Source organism: Durio zibethinus, chromosome 17, assembly GCF_047325235.1.
Source record: "Durio zibethinus cultivar Kanyao isolate XHJ-2024 chromosome 17, ASM4732523v1, whole genome shotgun sequence".
Taxonomy (NCBI): Eukaryota; Viridiplantae; Streptophyta; class Magnoliopsida; order Malvales; family Malvaceae; genus Durio; species Durio zibethinus.
The window spans coordinates 23,170,828-23,184,259 of NC_143178.1; the positions used below are offsets into that span (position 1 = coordinate 23,170,828).

A 13,432-nucleotide genomic window follows, 5' to 3' on the forward strand; every position below is an offset into this window, starting at 1 on the left:
TTTTACTTTTTTATTAATACTAAATATTTATTTTGAATTGATAAATTAATATTTGTATTTGTTATTATGTAAAAACTTTACATAACTTTTCATCTTTTTTTTATTAATATTAATTTAAAAATAATTATACTTGCAAACTTACATTGAAATTAATATGATAGTTTTTCATATTCTTATTTTTTATTTGAATTAATTTATTCAAAAAAAATAAAATCTTTATATTTATATTTATTTTTTGAAAACCTAAAACACTTAATCAAGGTATATTTCTTGTTGAGAATCCAATTATATATATATATATATATATTTATATATTTGTTAAGAAATACATAGAAAAAGAAATTAACTAGAAAATTGACACCATATATGTGATAATATTATGGAAATTTATAATAAACACCATTGACATGTGAGTGTTTACAGAAATACAACAAACTACACATTAAAAAAAAAAGAATAGCCTTAGAACTTGGTTCAAAATCAAAACAAGAAAAAAAAAAAGGGAAAACAAACAAATATTTCAAAATCTCTCCTCCTTCATCAGTAGTAAAATTTCTTTCCATCATCATATATATAATTTTTGAGTTTCAAATTCAATCCAAAGCAAAATAATAATAATAATTAAATAATAAAGGAGTCCAAAGAAAAGAAAAATTTAAGATAGGGTTTGTAAATACATAGAAAAATTAAGGTTGAGGGCCAAGTTGAGTGAAATGAGGGCTTTGGAGAGCTTCTTGAAGCAGCTCATCATCATCCCATGAATCCCTATATGTCTCCAAGTTGGCAAATGAATTTACTATGGATGATATGCACAGTTGCTTCCTCCATTCTTCCAAATGTGGGGATTCACTATAATCTGCATATTTATCACAATACTGCAGACAAAAACATAATTATTATTACTTATAATATTAGCTTAAATTTTAGATTTTTAGATTTTTCTTGTTCATCACAAGGATAATAGGAAATAACAGAATTTGTTGTTCATCTATATCAAACTTGAGTTATATATATATATATATATATATATATATATATATATATGATACGATTTTCTCAAGTGATTTTAAAAATATACTTTCCACATTAATTTGATACATTTAAGATTTTACTCTTAAAATTTTTTTTATCAAACTTAAGAGATCATATTAGACTTGTTCAAGGGTCGAATTATTTGTCCAAATCTAAAGGTTTGTTCAAGTTTTGAGAGGTCTTGAACAAAAAATTAAAACTCGTTAAACGGATTTGAACATCATTATTAGACCCATTTAAATGTCAAGTCAAATTTTAGACAAAAAATTTAAAACTCGAACCCGATTCGATCGCGGTGTGAATTTATATATATATTATTTTTATATATATGTGAATTATTTATTAATTAATTCACATATATATAAATTAAAAATAAAAATTATATATTTTATTAAAATTTTTTATAATTTTTATTTTTAATTTTTATATATATGTGAATTGAATATAATTTCATTAAACTTAATTTAATTATTTTAAAAAAAAATTTATATAAATTAAGTTTAATGAATGGATTTGAGATTTATTTTTTTAATTTGAATTAGGATTGAAAAAATTTTGAGGCTCAAAATTTTGGATCAAATTGAATATAAATAAACATATAAATTATTAATACTAAATATGAGTCAAATTCAAATCCGATCTCACTCAGCCAATGAACACTTCTACATCAAATTTGAAGTTTAAATTCTAACACTTATAACAATTTTTTTTTTTTCAAACTATGATTTCTTTATAATTTTTTTTAAATAGTGCAACAATTATCCTATAATTTTTTTTTATATAGTTCATGTGGTAAATGTGTTTTTTTCTAAATTAATTACCTCGAAATCAGCAAGGTCGTGAGTGTTACACTTTGGAATACCAGCAAGTTCCCTTGAGTGATAAAACTCTTTGATGGACTGCATCATGTCATCCCATGATGGCAACCTTCTTTTCCCTGAAAGCACTTGTGCTATCCATTTTGCTTGCGACTCAAAGAAAGGGAACCCTATCAGCTGCAACACCCCCACCCCCTCGTTAACAAAATAAATCAACCAACTCAAAATCAAAGAAATATATCATTCTATTAATTTCCAACCCAAGAAAGTAAAAAAAAAATTACAAGAATGTTATTAGCCTTAAAATCTGACAAAAAAATTAAAAAAAAACTTTTTTAAATTTTAAGGAAAAAAAAAGATTTAAACCCGATTTTTTATCAATGGATTCATACAACTTCCTCTTAAACCAAATCCTTAAGTGCAAATATTTTATGTTAAAAAAAAAGTAAAGATGGGAATATAAGATTTAGTTTAGTTAATTTATACAATTATTTTTAATATTTGATATTTAATAAATTTGTAGTTCATTTATAATATCTTTTTTTATTTCTAAATTTTTTTAAAAAAAAACTAAAGATGTAATTTATTATACAATATATAATTAGTAGTTTAGTAAAAAAAAAAAATACAACTACTTTTAAGATGCAAAAAGAGGAAAAAACTTATATGAAGTTCGTAAAATTCTTTATTGGAAATAAATAAATAAAAATTAAAATCAAAAATCAAAACGATAGATTAAAAGATCTCATTATATAGATCAAATATAAAAAATTTGAAAAGATTTTAATGAATTTTGATATATTTATTAAATAGACATTTTTAGAAAAAATATTGACAAAATTTTTATCATTAAATAAGTATTGATTAAATTTGAATTATAAATAATATTTTTAATAATTTTTTTATATATTATTGATTTTTACATTAAATTTTATCAATTTATTGATTTGAATTTTTTATTAAAATTTTTATTAAATAAAAGACCTTCATAAATTTCACATAAATAACTTTATGTAAGTTTTGTACATAAAAAAAAATCTTATCAAAATCCTATAATAATGAAAGTGAAAGTAAAAGTATGTATAGTGGAATAAGTAGAATTATAAGAGAATGTAAAGAGTGTACCTTTCTTGGAATGCCAACAAAGGAGAGGGATGGAGCAAGTGATGGAGGGAAAGTGTGCTCAAAAAGAGGTCCTACTCTATTATCATCAACAACTACTATCCCTTTGGTGTCAAGAAATGGGAATGTGTATGAATACCTACAAATGTACACCAAATATTAAATTATTTTATAAAAAATAATTTTATTTTTTTTTATAAAATTCACTAATAATGATAACATTTATATACTGATAATATTTTAAATATAAACTTAAAAAAAACATTAAAGTTGTTATGATGATCATATTGATGGAAAACTTTGGTTTAATCTTGAACAAGTTGGTTGAGTAAGATTTGAGGGTATAGGATGTGACAGTAGGGTCCCATAGAAGATTCTTTTTAATTTCATAATAATCATCCAATCAGCCTGTCTTTTGAAATGGACAATCTTATGGTTGCTTGGAGATGAATAAAATAAGGTCAATTGGAAAGCCTTAAAGTCATTTTGTCTGCTTCATTATTGGTCAGTTGGTACACAAAAGCTTTTTATCCAAAAAATTTTTTTTTTTTTTTTAAATTTTTGACCATTGATTTTGCTTTTATAAACTTTGATTAGTTTTACTTGTTACATTACCCTGTGCAATATATGATAGTGTCAGCTATGACAAAAGAGCCATCCTCAAATTGAACCCTTCCATCTTCATGAAGGGACTCTATCTGCCAACAAAAAAAAAGAACTAATTACCATAAAAAATGATGCAAAAAATATACTAAACTTTCATCAAACCCACTCTTTCAATATGTCTAAAACCCATTTACTTTGAGTTGAAATTGAAACCAAAATCGGATAATTAATTTAGCTTTCTCTAAGCTGAAAATTACTAATATTTAATATACATATACCATTGGATGAAGATGCAAGTTGTGATGCTTGGAGATGACTTTGGATAAACCTTCAGTGATATCAAGGGATCTGGCACTAATATAAACTTCCTTTGCCACTTCCACAATCTCCATTGATATATCTTGTCCACTTAGTGAGCTCCCAACAATTACTACCACCTGCAAAATTAATAAAAAGATCACCAAAATGATAAACAATGTTAATTTAATGTGTTGGTATTACCTCATTTCGAAATGGCTCTGGAATTCTGTAAATGTGACTATGCATTTGCTTCCTTTTCCATGCATCCATTCCTAAACACATCACTAATTTAAAATAATTAAGGATCATGCATGAATGAAATTACTTTTGATCATTGGAGATTGAAGTAACAGAGAAGAAAATAATACCTTCAATGGAGGGCAGCCTGGGCTGAGAGTAATGACCCGTGGCTACAACGACAGCATCGAAGACCTCTTCCACCATTTTCTCAGCTGTTTTTTCTTTGCTCTTCACAACCCATTTTAGATCTTTTCCGAACTCGCCATAATCCAACATTCCTACATGCTCAACCCTAGTATTAAACCTTATCATTTCTTTCAACCCAAACCACTCACAAAAATCATTTAGGTATAGCCAAAGTTCCTCGTGACCAGGAAATCTCCTCATGTCTCTACCTTTCCTCACCAAAAATGGGAAATCAGTGTACCCCATGATCTCCCTAGGGGATACAATCCTTAGAGAGTCATAAATGCTACTATGTACATTTAGAAATTTGTTCCTTCCTAAGGGATCCTCACTCTCTACATTAGACTCATATAACCATTGCCCACCAACATCATGGTTTTGCTCCAAAACCACCACCGTGTGACCCTCTTTTCTTAGCTCCCTCGCCGCCACCAGCCCTGACGGTCCGGCACCGATCACGCAAACATTCTTCGATTGCCCCCGGATGGAAACCATGGTTGTACAATGTCGGATTCTGAGATTTTTCTTAGCAAAAAGATTGGTACAAATTTTTTTTTTGGTAGTTGATTGATATGAATTTGTTATGAGTTGTATGTCCTTGTTTGTGGGGCTTTTATAGTAAAAATTATGTCACGCAAACTTAGGAAGTAAACATTATAAAATGTAAAAAAAAGAAAAAAAGAAAAAAAGCAGATAATGATTTTGGAATAGGGATGGTTTGCTAGCTAGGAGACACACGTGAAAAATAAAAATCATGATTTTGGCTTTCTCTAGCTTTGATCTAAGATTATGACTTTTACTTTCAAAAGTGATTCAAAACATTATGATTTTTGCTTGCAGAAATCCCTTTTGGTTTGCCAAATGAAAGGAAAGCTGTCTTTGGTATAATTTGCTGCAATACCAAGTTAGGTTTTTTTTTTTTTTTTTTCTATAAATTAATGTTTTATCATATAAGTTAAAAATGATTAATTTATTGTACATACACTAATAAAATTTTTTAATTTTACAATCGATTTTGTATAATTACTTTGTGATCATTTAATAATTATATTATTTATTAATTTATTTTAGAATATATTCTTGAAAATATATGATGCAATAAACATAAAATTTATTACAATTTATTTATACAATCATTTTTAAAAAATAAATTTAAAATTTAAATTCAATATTTATAATCTTTTTTGTTATTTTCCTACCTCGATGCAACCCTTAGGATAAAATTTAAAAATTTTAATCTAAAATAATTTTTCTAAAGTTTTAAATAGTTGGACGGGTGAATTTTACTAGTAATCAAGTCCTAGTATGCATGAAATTGACCGGCCATAACTGAGCTAGATCACATAGGGCCATGGGATGTACGATTGGTTGGTTGAGCCTTCAATTTATCAGCTATCATATGATACCTGCATGAGGACGATCATGATTGATGGCAGGCCAGTCGCTGCCCACAACTATAGCTGAGAGCCGGCGAAAATTGACATTCGTGACTAAAATAATTTAAATTTGATTTTAAGCCAAATTCCAATATATCTTAAGCTTAGATTTAACATATAATATATATTTTTAAGTTTAATTTAAATGACAAATATAATTCAAATTACAATTATTAAAATTTATATAACTTAACGTAGATATCCAATTTGGTCCAAATCAGGATCAATTGGGCTTGATCTAATGAGATCAGTTAGGTCTAAAAATTTATTTATTTATCTTTTATATATTATTTGTTATTTATTTATTTTTTTCTTCTTTTTTTTTTGTTCTTCTAGAATTTATTCTTGATTACTCTTCGGTTGCTGATAATGATTAAGATAATAATAGAAAGGGAATATTTTACCAAGGATCAGGATTGGTAGAATTGCAATAGGATTCAAAGACTCTATGATGAATTTGATTATCTGTGAAACCTAATCGAAATGAGAGTCCAAATCAATCACAAATTCTGTGATTAATCCCTATAAATACACATTGATCAAAGAGAACAGAGGAGAGAACAGAAAAAGAGAAACATAGAAACACAAAGAGAAAATCAGAAGTAGAAAAGAGAATAGATAGATAAAAAATACAGCAAGCAGAAGAAAACAAATTTTAAAGTTTTGTTAAAGAGAAGAAAATTTTTCTGAAAATTTTTTAAAAAATTTTCAGATTCTTACGAAATTTTTTGGCGTCGGTTGAATTTTTTGACGAGTTTTTCAACATCGATTAAACTTTCTGACAGACTTCCCAGATTCCGACAGTTACTTTTCAGAAATCAACGAGTTTTTCGACGAACAACCCTGATTTCGACAAGGTTTTCAGAATCCGGTGAAGACCAATTGAAATTCATTCGATTCTATAGAGAGAAAAAAAAAAAAGAAAGGGAAGAGAGAGAGAGAAGAAGGGAAATATGAAGAAAGGATCGGATTTTAGCCTTTTATACATGTGCAAAACGACGTCTTTTTGACGTTAAAAAGACTCAGGATCCGCGCGTTTTTCATTTGGGCAACCCAACCCGAGCACAACCTGCTTTGGCCAACCGACATTCCAACCAACCCTTCAGCAAAGTCAAGTCGAGCCACGTCCCTTGAGCTGAGATTACAAGCTGCTTTTTCTGTCTGTAGTCGAGCCAATCTAGCCACTAGTCGAGTCGTTTTTTTTTTGTATTTATTTATTTATTTATTTTATTTAGTTTTTTATTTAGTATTTTTTTTCTTTTATGATTAAATTTAAGAAAAATAAAATTTTTTTAAAAAATTTATTTTTGAGAAAAAATTAAAAGTATCAATTTTTCTTGAAAATAAAATTAAAAAAAATATATTTTCCTTGAAAATAAAATTTTAAAATAAAAAAAAGAAAAATATTTTAAGAAAAAGTTGAAAGTATCAATTTTTATTAAAATTAAAATTTCAGAAAAAAGCCTTTTGAGAAAAAATTGAAAGTATCAATTTTTCTTAAAAATAAAAATTATCAAGAAAAACATTTTAAGGAAAAGTTGAAAATATCAATCTTTCTTAAAATAAAAATTTTCGAATGCTTTAAGAAAAAGTTAAAAGTATCAATTTTCCTCATACCAAAGCAATGAAATTTTTTTTAAAATGAAAAGAAAAGGATTTATATCAAAAGTTGAATCATTATTCCTTTTTCTTATTTTATTTTTTTCTTTTTTTTTTTGAAAATTTTTTTTATGTTAAATAATCCGACGATGGAGTCTCTACAAGTGAAACAATAGTTTTCTTGCATACTCGAGGTGAGAGAATTTTTTGAATTTTTTGTCAAAAGTATTGGAGTTAATTAAAAATAATTTTTTAAAATTAATTACTTAGTAAAATTTTAAGACTTATTGGATAACATAAAATTAAGTTAGTACCATTTTTCGATGGGCATTGTAGGGGTGCTATAACTTTTTTCACATGTAATCGAACTCTCGAACCCTGTTTTGGTTCATAGACCCAAACTTATTCTTTTGGAGACCCTTAAGCTTAAGTGTTTCTTGAAAAGATAGATTCTTTAGGTGGTCAATCGCACCTAAATAAAAAAATATTTGTGGTGACTCCTTAAGTCAATGTCTAGCGAGAGATCTCCAGATCTAGACGTTATGACACTTAATTAAATAAACGATTCAATTTAAAATTATTTATATTTAAAATAATTTAAATTTGAATTCAAAATTTAATTCAATTGATTTATATAATAATATTTAAAAAGTGACATTTAATAAATTAGAAATTTAAATTTCAGTATCTTAATTTTTTTTTAATTTTCAAATTGAAACTTCTTTTATACCAAAAAATAATTTAAATTTAAACTAATTTCAACTTAAAATGATTCAAATTTAAAATAATTTAAATATGAATTAATTCATAATTTGTGTAAACCAAATAGACCACACAAAAAAGATGTTAAAATGTATCATAGGTCTATGCACTTTTTAATTTTTAGGAATTTAGTTTCTATAATATTATTTAAAGAAATTTAGTCATTGTAATATTATTTCTAAAAAATTTAGTCCCTATGGTATTATTTTTTAAGGAATTTATTTTATGTACATTGTTAACGATTGAATATAAATTTTTCAAAAATAATACTATAAAGATTAAATTTTTTTTAAATAATATTAGAGAGACTAAATTTTTAAAAATCAAATAATATAAAAATTTATGGCGCATTTTGGCTCAAAAAAGATTTTTAACTTCAACCTAATTCACCTAGATGTTACCCTAATTTTTTGGTTGAACAACTTGCTCATTGTTCAAGCCTAGAGCTTTAGTGAATATAAATAACATACCTTCACATGAAAGGGAATTGTTTTAATGTTTTTTGGTATGAAGTTGAAAGTGACAGAGAAAACTCTATAATAAATCAATTTTTTTTGGCTTTTTTTTTTAAATTTTATTGACATTAATGCTTATCTTATAATATTAATATTTTGTGCATACATATGTATATTTTTTTTAAATAGTTAATTTAAATCCACTTTCTTTAAACTAAAAAATATAAGAGAAAATTTCACATACATCTCTTATAATTTGCCATTTTTTCACTTATATGATCTTGGGAAAATATATTTCTCATTTATAATCTTATGATTCATTTCCGTTACTAGAAGAAATAATGACCTTAAAAATCAAGTAGATTTTAATGAAATTACAAAATTATTCTCATCTTTATTTTTGACGTCATTACTTTTTTTTTTTATGATCTGAGATCTTTCGGTGTTCAATAGTCACTTTAGATCCTGATCAATTCAAAGTTGAGCTCGGTTGGACCCCATAAGGGACTCAAATTCTCTCAAACCTGTTTTTTTTTATTCACAAAACTCGAAATTGAGATCTTATTTAAGAAGAATCAAGCTCTATGTCACTCAGATTAACAAGTATTGATAACAGCATTATTTTTTTTAGTGAAAGTGAATTATAGGCTTATAAGTGAAAAAAAAAATCATAAAAAGTATAAGTGAAAAAATCACAAATCACAATAAATGTATACAAAGTTTATCCAAAATATAATGATACTACATCTGTTTACATCAAATTTTTATGAATGATGCTATGTCGGTTTCTATACATTAACGATGAATTTTTAAAATTCTTAAAAGTGTTAAAAAATATCATATTTAATTTTTTATTATATTATTTTTCTTATTTTTAATTTATTCTAAAGAGAAATGTGACAATTTTTAAATTTTATTAATAAAATATAAAACTTTATCAAAGGTCCATGAGAAAAATTTTCATTAATATGGGGAATATTTTAAGATTCTTTAATTGGCAATAAATAAAAAAAAAAAGAAAAAAATATATACAGAGAGAGATATTATATGATGGATTTTGGCTGAATGCTAGTGTAAGGTGCCCACAATTGGATGCCCCTTCTTGAAGCCAAGGAAACATGAACAGTGTTTTGATCAATCATGGAGCACTTTGATCATAACATTTTTTTTCAATATAATTTTTTATTATCATTCTAAATTTTAACTATAGATAGTCAATCTGACTCTCATCCCTATTTCCTTCCTCCAATTGTTTTCTGTTGCTTGTTTACCACAGCAAGTTCAAATAAAAAAAATAAAACTATAAGACAAACATAGCAAAACCTGATTAGATTTTTAGTGTCTACTGTCAAAACATTACTTTGAGAGGAAGGGATCTCTTATTCTTTGATCTTTTTAGTAAGTAATTGGGTATAATTATTTTTTGTTTATTTGCCAACAAAATGATACATCTATAAGTCTCACCTATAACTCTCATAACACAATTATTTGTATCAATTGAAGTAATGAGAAACTTATCGATATTCACGTGATTTATTGATAAAATATTAAAATTTTAATTTTAGTAGCTAAAGTTTTTTAATAATTTCAAATATAAAAAATATAAGAGAAACTTGCTCGATAATTTCCATTATTCAAGTTTAGTTCAATTGATTCGAATAATCATTTTTAAAAGATATTATCCGATAAATTTTTTTTCTTAATTTATCCTTAAATTTTTTTACCTTAATAATTATTTTTTTAAAAAAAATATTAAACGAATAAATTTTTTCGAACCTACAACTTAAAATATTAATTTTAATGACATATTAACTGATCTAAATTCAGTTAACTTATTGTATCGTTAGTTTAAATCGATCAAAATAAGCTGATATGACAATATATATGATTAGGATTATGAAGGTTTACTTAAAGCTTATAATTAAGTGGTACTTAGAGTGCAAATCATAGAGTTTTGTGCATTAAGACACACGTAGGAAGCAATTATAATCAATAGATTTTGTGTGTTTTTTACCCTATAAAGGGTAAAAAGCATGCTTTTTCCGGTCAAAAAGTGAAATCAAACATTTCCCTAGAGACCAGCAAAAATTTGGTAGAAGATTACTAGAAAAGAGAAAATTATTAGGTACCAAATCTTCCAACTACCAAAATCATGTTGGGGGAAAGCTTCAAATAAAGTTATACATAGATTGCTTTTCTTTTCCCATGCTTAATGGCTTCTTCATGAAATGTAAAGTATTGCTAACAAAATCCTTTACAATATTATTGCCATGATAAAGGTGAATAATATTTAAACTAAAACAGCCAATTCGTGTTATTATATTATATAAAATATTATATTCATATCGTGGTTTACATGAAAATTACGTATTATAATTTATATCGACATGAAAATATAAAATATAATTTTTTTATTTTATTAAATTTATTTATGATTTTTAAAAAAAATTTAACTTTATTATCTCTAGAATTGGAATCTTTAATTTTTTTTCTAGAATTTTTTTAACAACAATTCTATTATATTTTGATCGTCATGTATTACAATTTGATCGTTGTTGATCACAACATCAATAATAATTATGATTGTCATTTCAACAAATTTAACATCCGACAAGTTATCTAATCACGTCATCATTTATAAAGCATAAAAAGTAAAATCAGATTAAGAAAAGGGATAATTCAATTCTATATTCTATTTTTTTTTATATACATCAGAGCATGTCTCGTTTTAGTGTTCATTTGTGATATGAAATGGCTTTAAGCAAAAAAAAAAAAAAAAAAAATTGAAATATTAAATTAATTTTAATATTTAATTAAAATTCAAAAAAATATGAAGATTAAATGATAGTATTTTTAGTTGTTATTCATTGAACGATAACATACAAGCCTAATTAAATTAGAAAACTAAATATACAAAAATAAGGAAATTAATTTTAAAAAAATAGCTCTTTAATCCCGGACTACAAGAGAAAAAATAATCTCAACATATTTAGATTTCTCAATTGTTAGAATTTGAAAAAAAAATTTATATATTTCGGATTCAAATGTTGGAAATGTAAGAGTAAAGGTCATAAGATGAGAGAATTTACCTCTCATTGTGTATTTCAAAACCAAGTTTTATAAATATATATATATATATGTATTATATGAACACCATAAAAAAAATTCTGAATCTGTCTCTTTTCTGTGACATGTTTCTTCCATGCCATATGGAAAGATTATTGAAGCCTTGCAATTTATTTTTTGGACCAAAATGTCTTGAAATAAATAAAATGAATATGAAATTAAGTTTTGTTTGTGACTTTTCAACTACCTTAAAACACAAATGGGGCCATAAAATTAAAACCTTTAATGGCATATGATATGAAATTTCCAATGATATTATAAAACAAAAAAAAAAAAAAGGAAAGAGCTGTCTTAGGTATTTGTATTTTGTGCGGTATATAAATCTGCAGTACATATCGAAAACACAAGCTGTCATTGTTTTAAACGCAATGAATCTTTTGAGTATTCTTGCAGGCAGAGGCAGGAGTAATTTTGTACTAGCATGTATGTTACTTCACGCTGAGTGTAAGCCATTCAAACAGGGGATTACAGCTTCTTTTTCCATTATCGGATCTTGCTTTCCTTGATACTTGATAGCAATGCAAGAAGACATTCATTGATGATCTCAATGGACATGGCAACTTGAGAGGCGAAGATGATTTGGGTTATGTTGGTGCTGGAATGGAGGGCAGAAACTTGAAATAGGAGTTTTGTTAAAAACGAAGATCAGAATTGTTTTCGTGTTTATACTTCGTAAATGCTCAGAAGGGGAACAAAGAATGAGAGTAGATAGAGAAAATGTGTAGAATGAGATACAAATACCTAAGTGAAAGGGGTATTTGTATTTGTGGAATTTATTGAGGTTTACCTTGAATCTCTTAATCTCAAATCAAAAGTTGAGTAAAGTTATGAGAGTTGAAAATTTATCTTATATCTCATATCGAGAGTTTAGTAAAATTATAAAAGGTTTCACCCTTATAAATAAGATGCTTTAATTTTAGTTTGGTAATCTTAGATAGTTAGACTCTAAGAAAATAGTTAAATAAGCTATTAAAAGGTGTAATTGTGTTTTGGGTTAAATTTTGAGAAAAGAGTTTTTGCGTTAAGTTTTGAGTAAAAAGTTTTTGATGACTTTTTTCATTTCAAAACTCTCACAATTGTAAAAATTTATTTGTTAGTGAATTGATTTGAAATAGGTTATTTTGGGTTGGATCAAAACAAATATATTTTTGTGTTCTTATTTTTGTTTTGAGTTTGCTCTATTTTGTGTGTGAGTGTTACGTGTGTGTATTAATTTCCTAACAAGTGATATTAGAGCGAGGTTCAGGAAAGAGGAGAGACAATCCTAAGAGAACTTGAAAATAGTGAAGTATTTCAAAATGTCTGAATAAAAGTATGTGTAGTATGCTTATGCCTAGTATGTCTAATATGTTTATGTCTAAGTTTGAAAATAATTTTATGTTATGACAAAGTATAATTCAAGATCTGTTAGTATAATATAGGTGGATTATGCATTAGAGAATAGTAAGCCTAAGAAAATATCTAATAGTAATTAAAATAGAATTCAAAATAAAACTGTTAGTACTATTAGATTGGCACTAGTCCAAGATGTAAAGTATAGTATGTTAATTGAAAGTACTCTAAAGAGTTTATAAGATAAGCTTAAGAGTATTAATGCATGGAAGTTGTTAACTAACAAATTATGTTTGAAAATAGATCTGTATTCTCTAAAGATAAAAGAAAGTACAAGTTTTTATAATTATCTGAATGAGTTTAATAGCTTGTTTTCTCAATTGCTGGTGATTTCTGTTGATGAATTAGAAAATGAAAA

The 13,432-nt window shown here is 25.8% G+C and overlaps 1 protein-coding gene across 2 annotated transcripts; it reads right to left on the reverse strand.

Annotated features, from left to right (window-relative positions):
* Positions 1-319: 319 nt before the first annotated feature.
* On the reverse strand, positions 320-4,889 carry LOC111289485 (Flavin-binding monooxygenase family protein). Of its 2 annotated transcripts, none has more exons than XM_089745836.1 (7): positions 4,247-4,889; positions 4,080-4,162; positions 3,857-4,015; positions 3,588-3,670; positions 2,976-3,111; positions 1,854-2,027; positions 320-875 (listed from the first exon to the last, which is right to left on the reverse strand). In XM_089745836.1, exons 1-7 carry the CDS (start codon positions 4,797-4,799, stop codon positions 687-689), a joined length of 1,377 nt encoding a protein of 458 aa, XP_089601962.1. In that variant the 5' UTR covers positions 4,800-4,889; the 3' UTR covers positions 320-686. The 2 variants fall into 2 exon arrangements, with proteins under 2 accessions (XP_089601962.1, XP_022736309.2); XM_022880574.2 differs by having other exon boundaries at positions 4,080-4,150; positions 4,247-4,888.
* Positions 4,890-13,432: the final 8,543 nt, after the last annotated feature.

What these genes read in the sequence shown, in the direction of transcription:
- LOC111289485 (XM_089745836.1), bottom strand. Translation starts at nt 4,799, where the DNA reads ATGGTTTCCATCCGGGGGCAATCGAAGAATGTTTGCGTGATCGGTGCC. An exon ending in CAGGCTGCCCTCCATTGAAG is followed by an intron (nt 4,163 to 4,246) that starts GTATTATTTTCT and finishes ATTTTAAATTAG; the next exon opens with TGATGTGTTTAGGAATGGAT. An exon ending in CAGAGCCATTTCGAAATGAG is followed by an intron (nt 4,016 to 4,079) that starts GTAATACCAACA and finishes TTAATTTTGCAG; the next exon opens with GTGGTAGTAATTGTTGGGAG.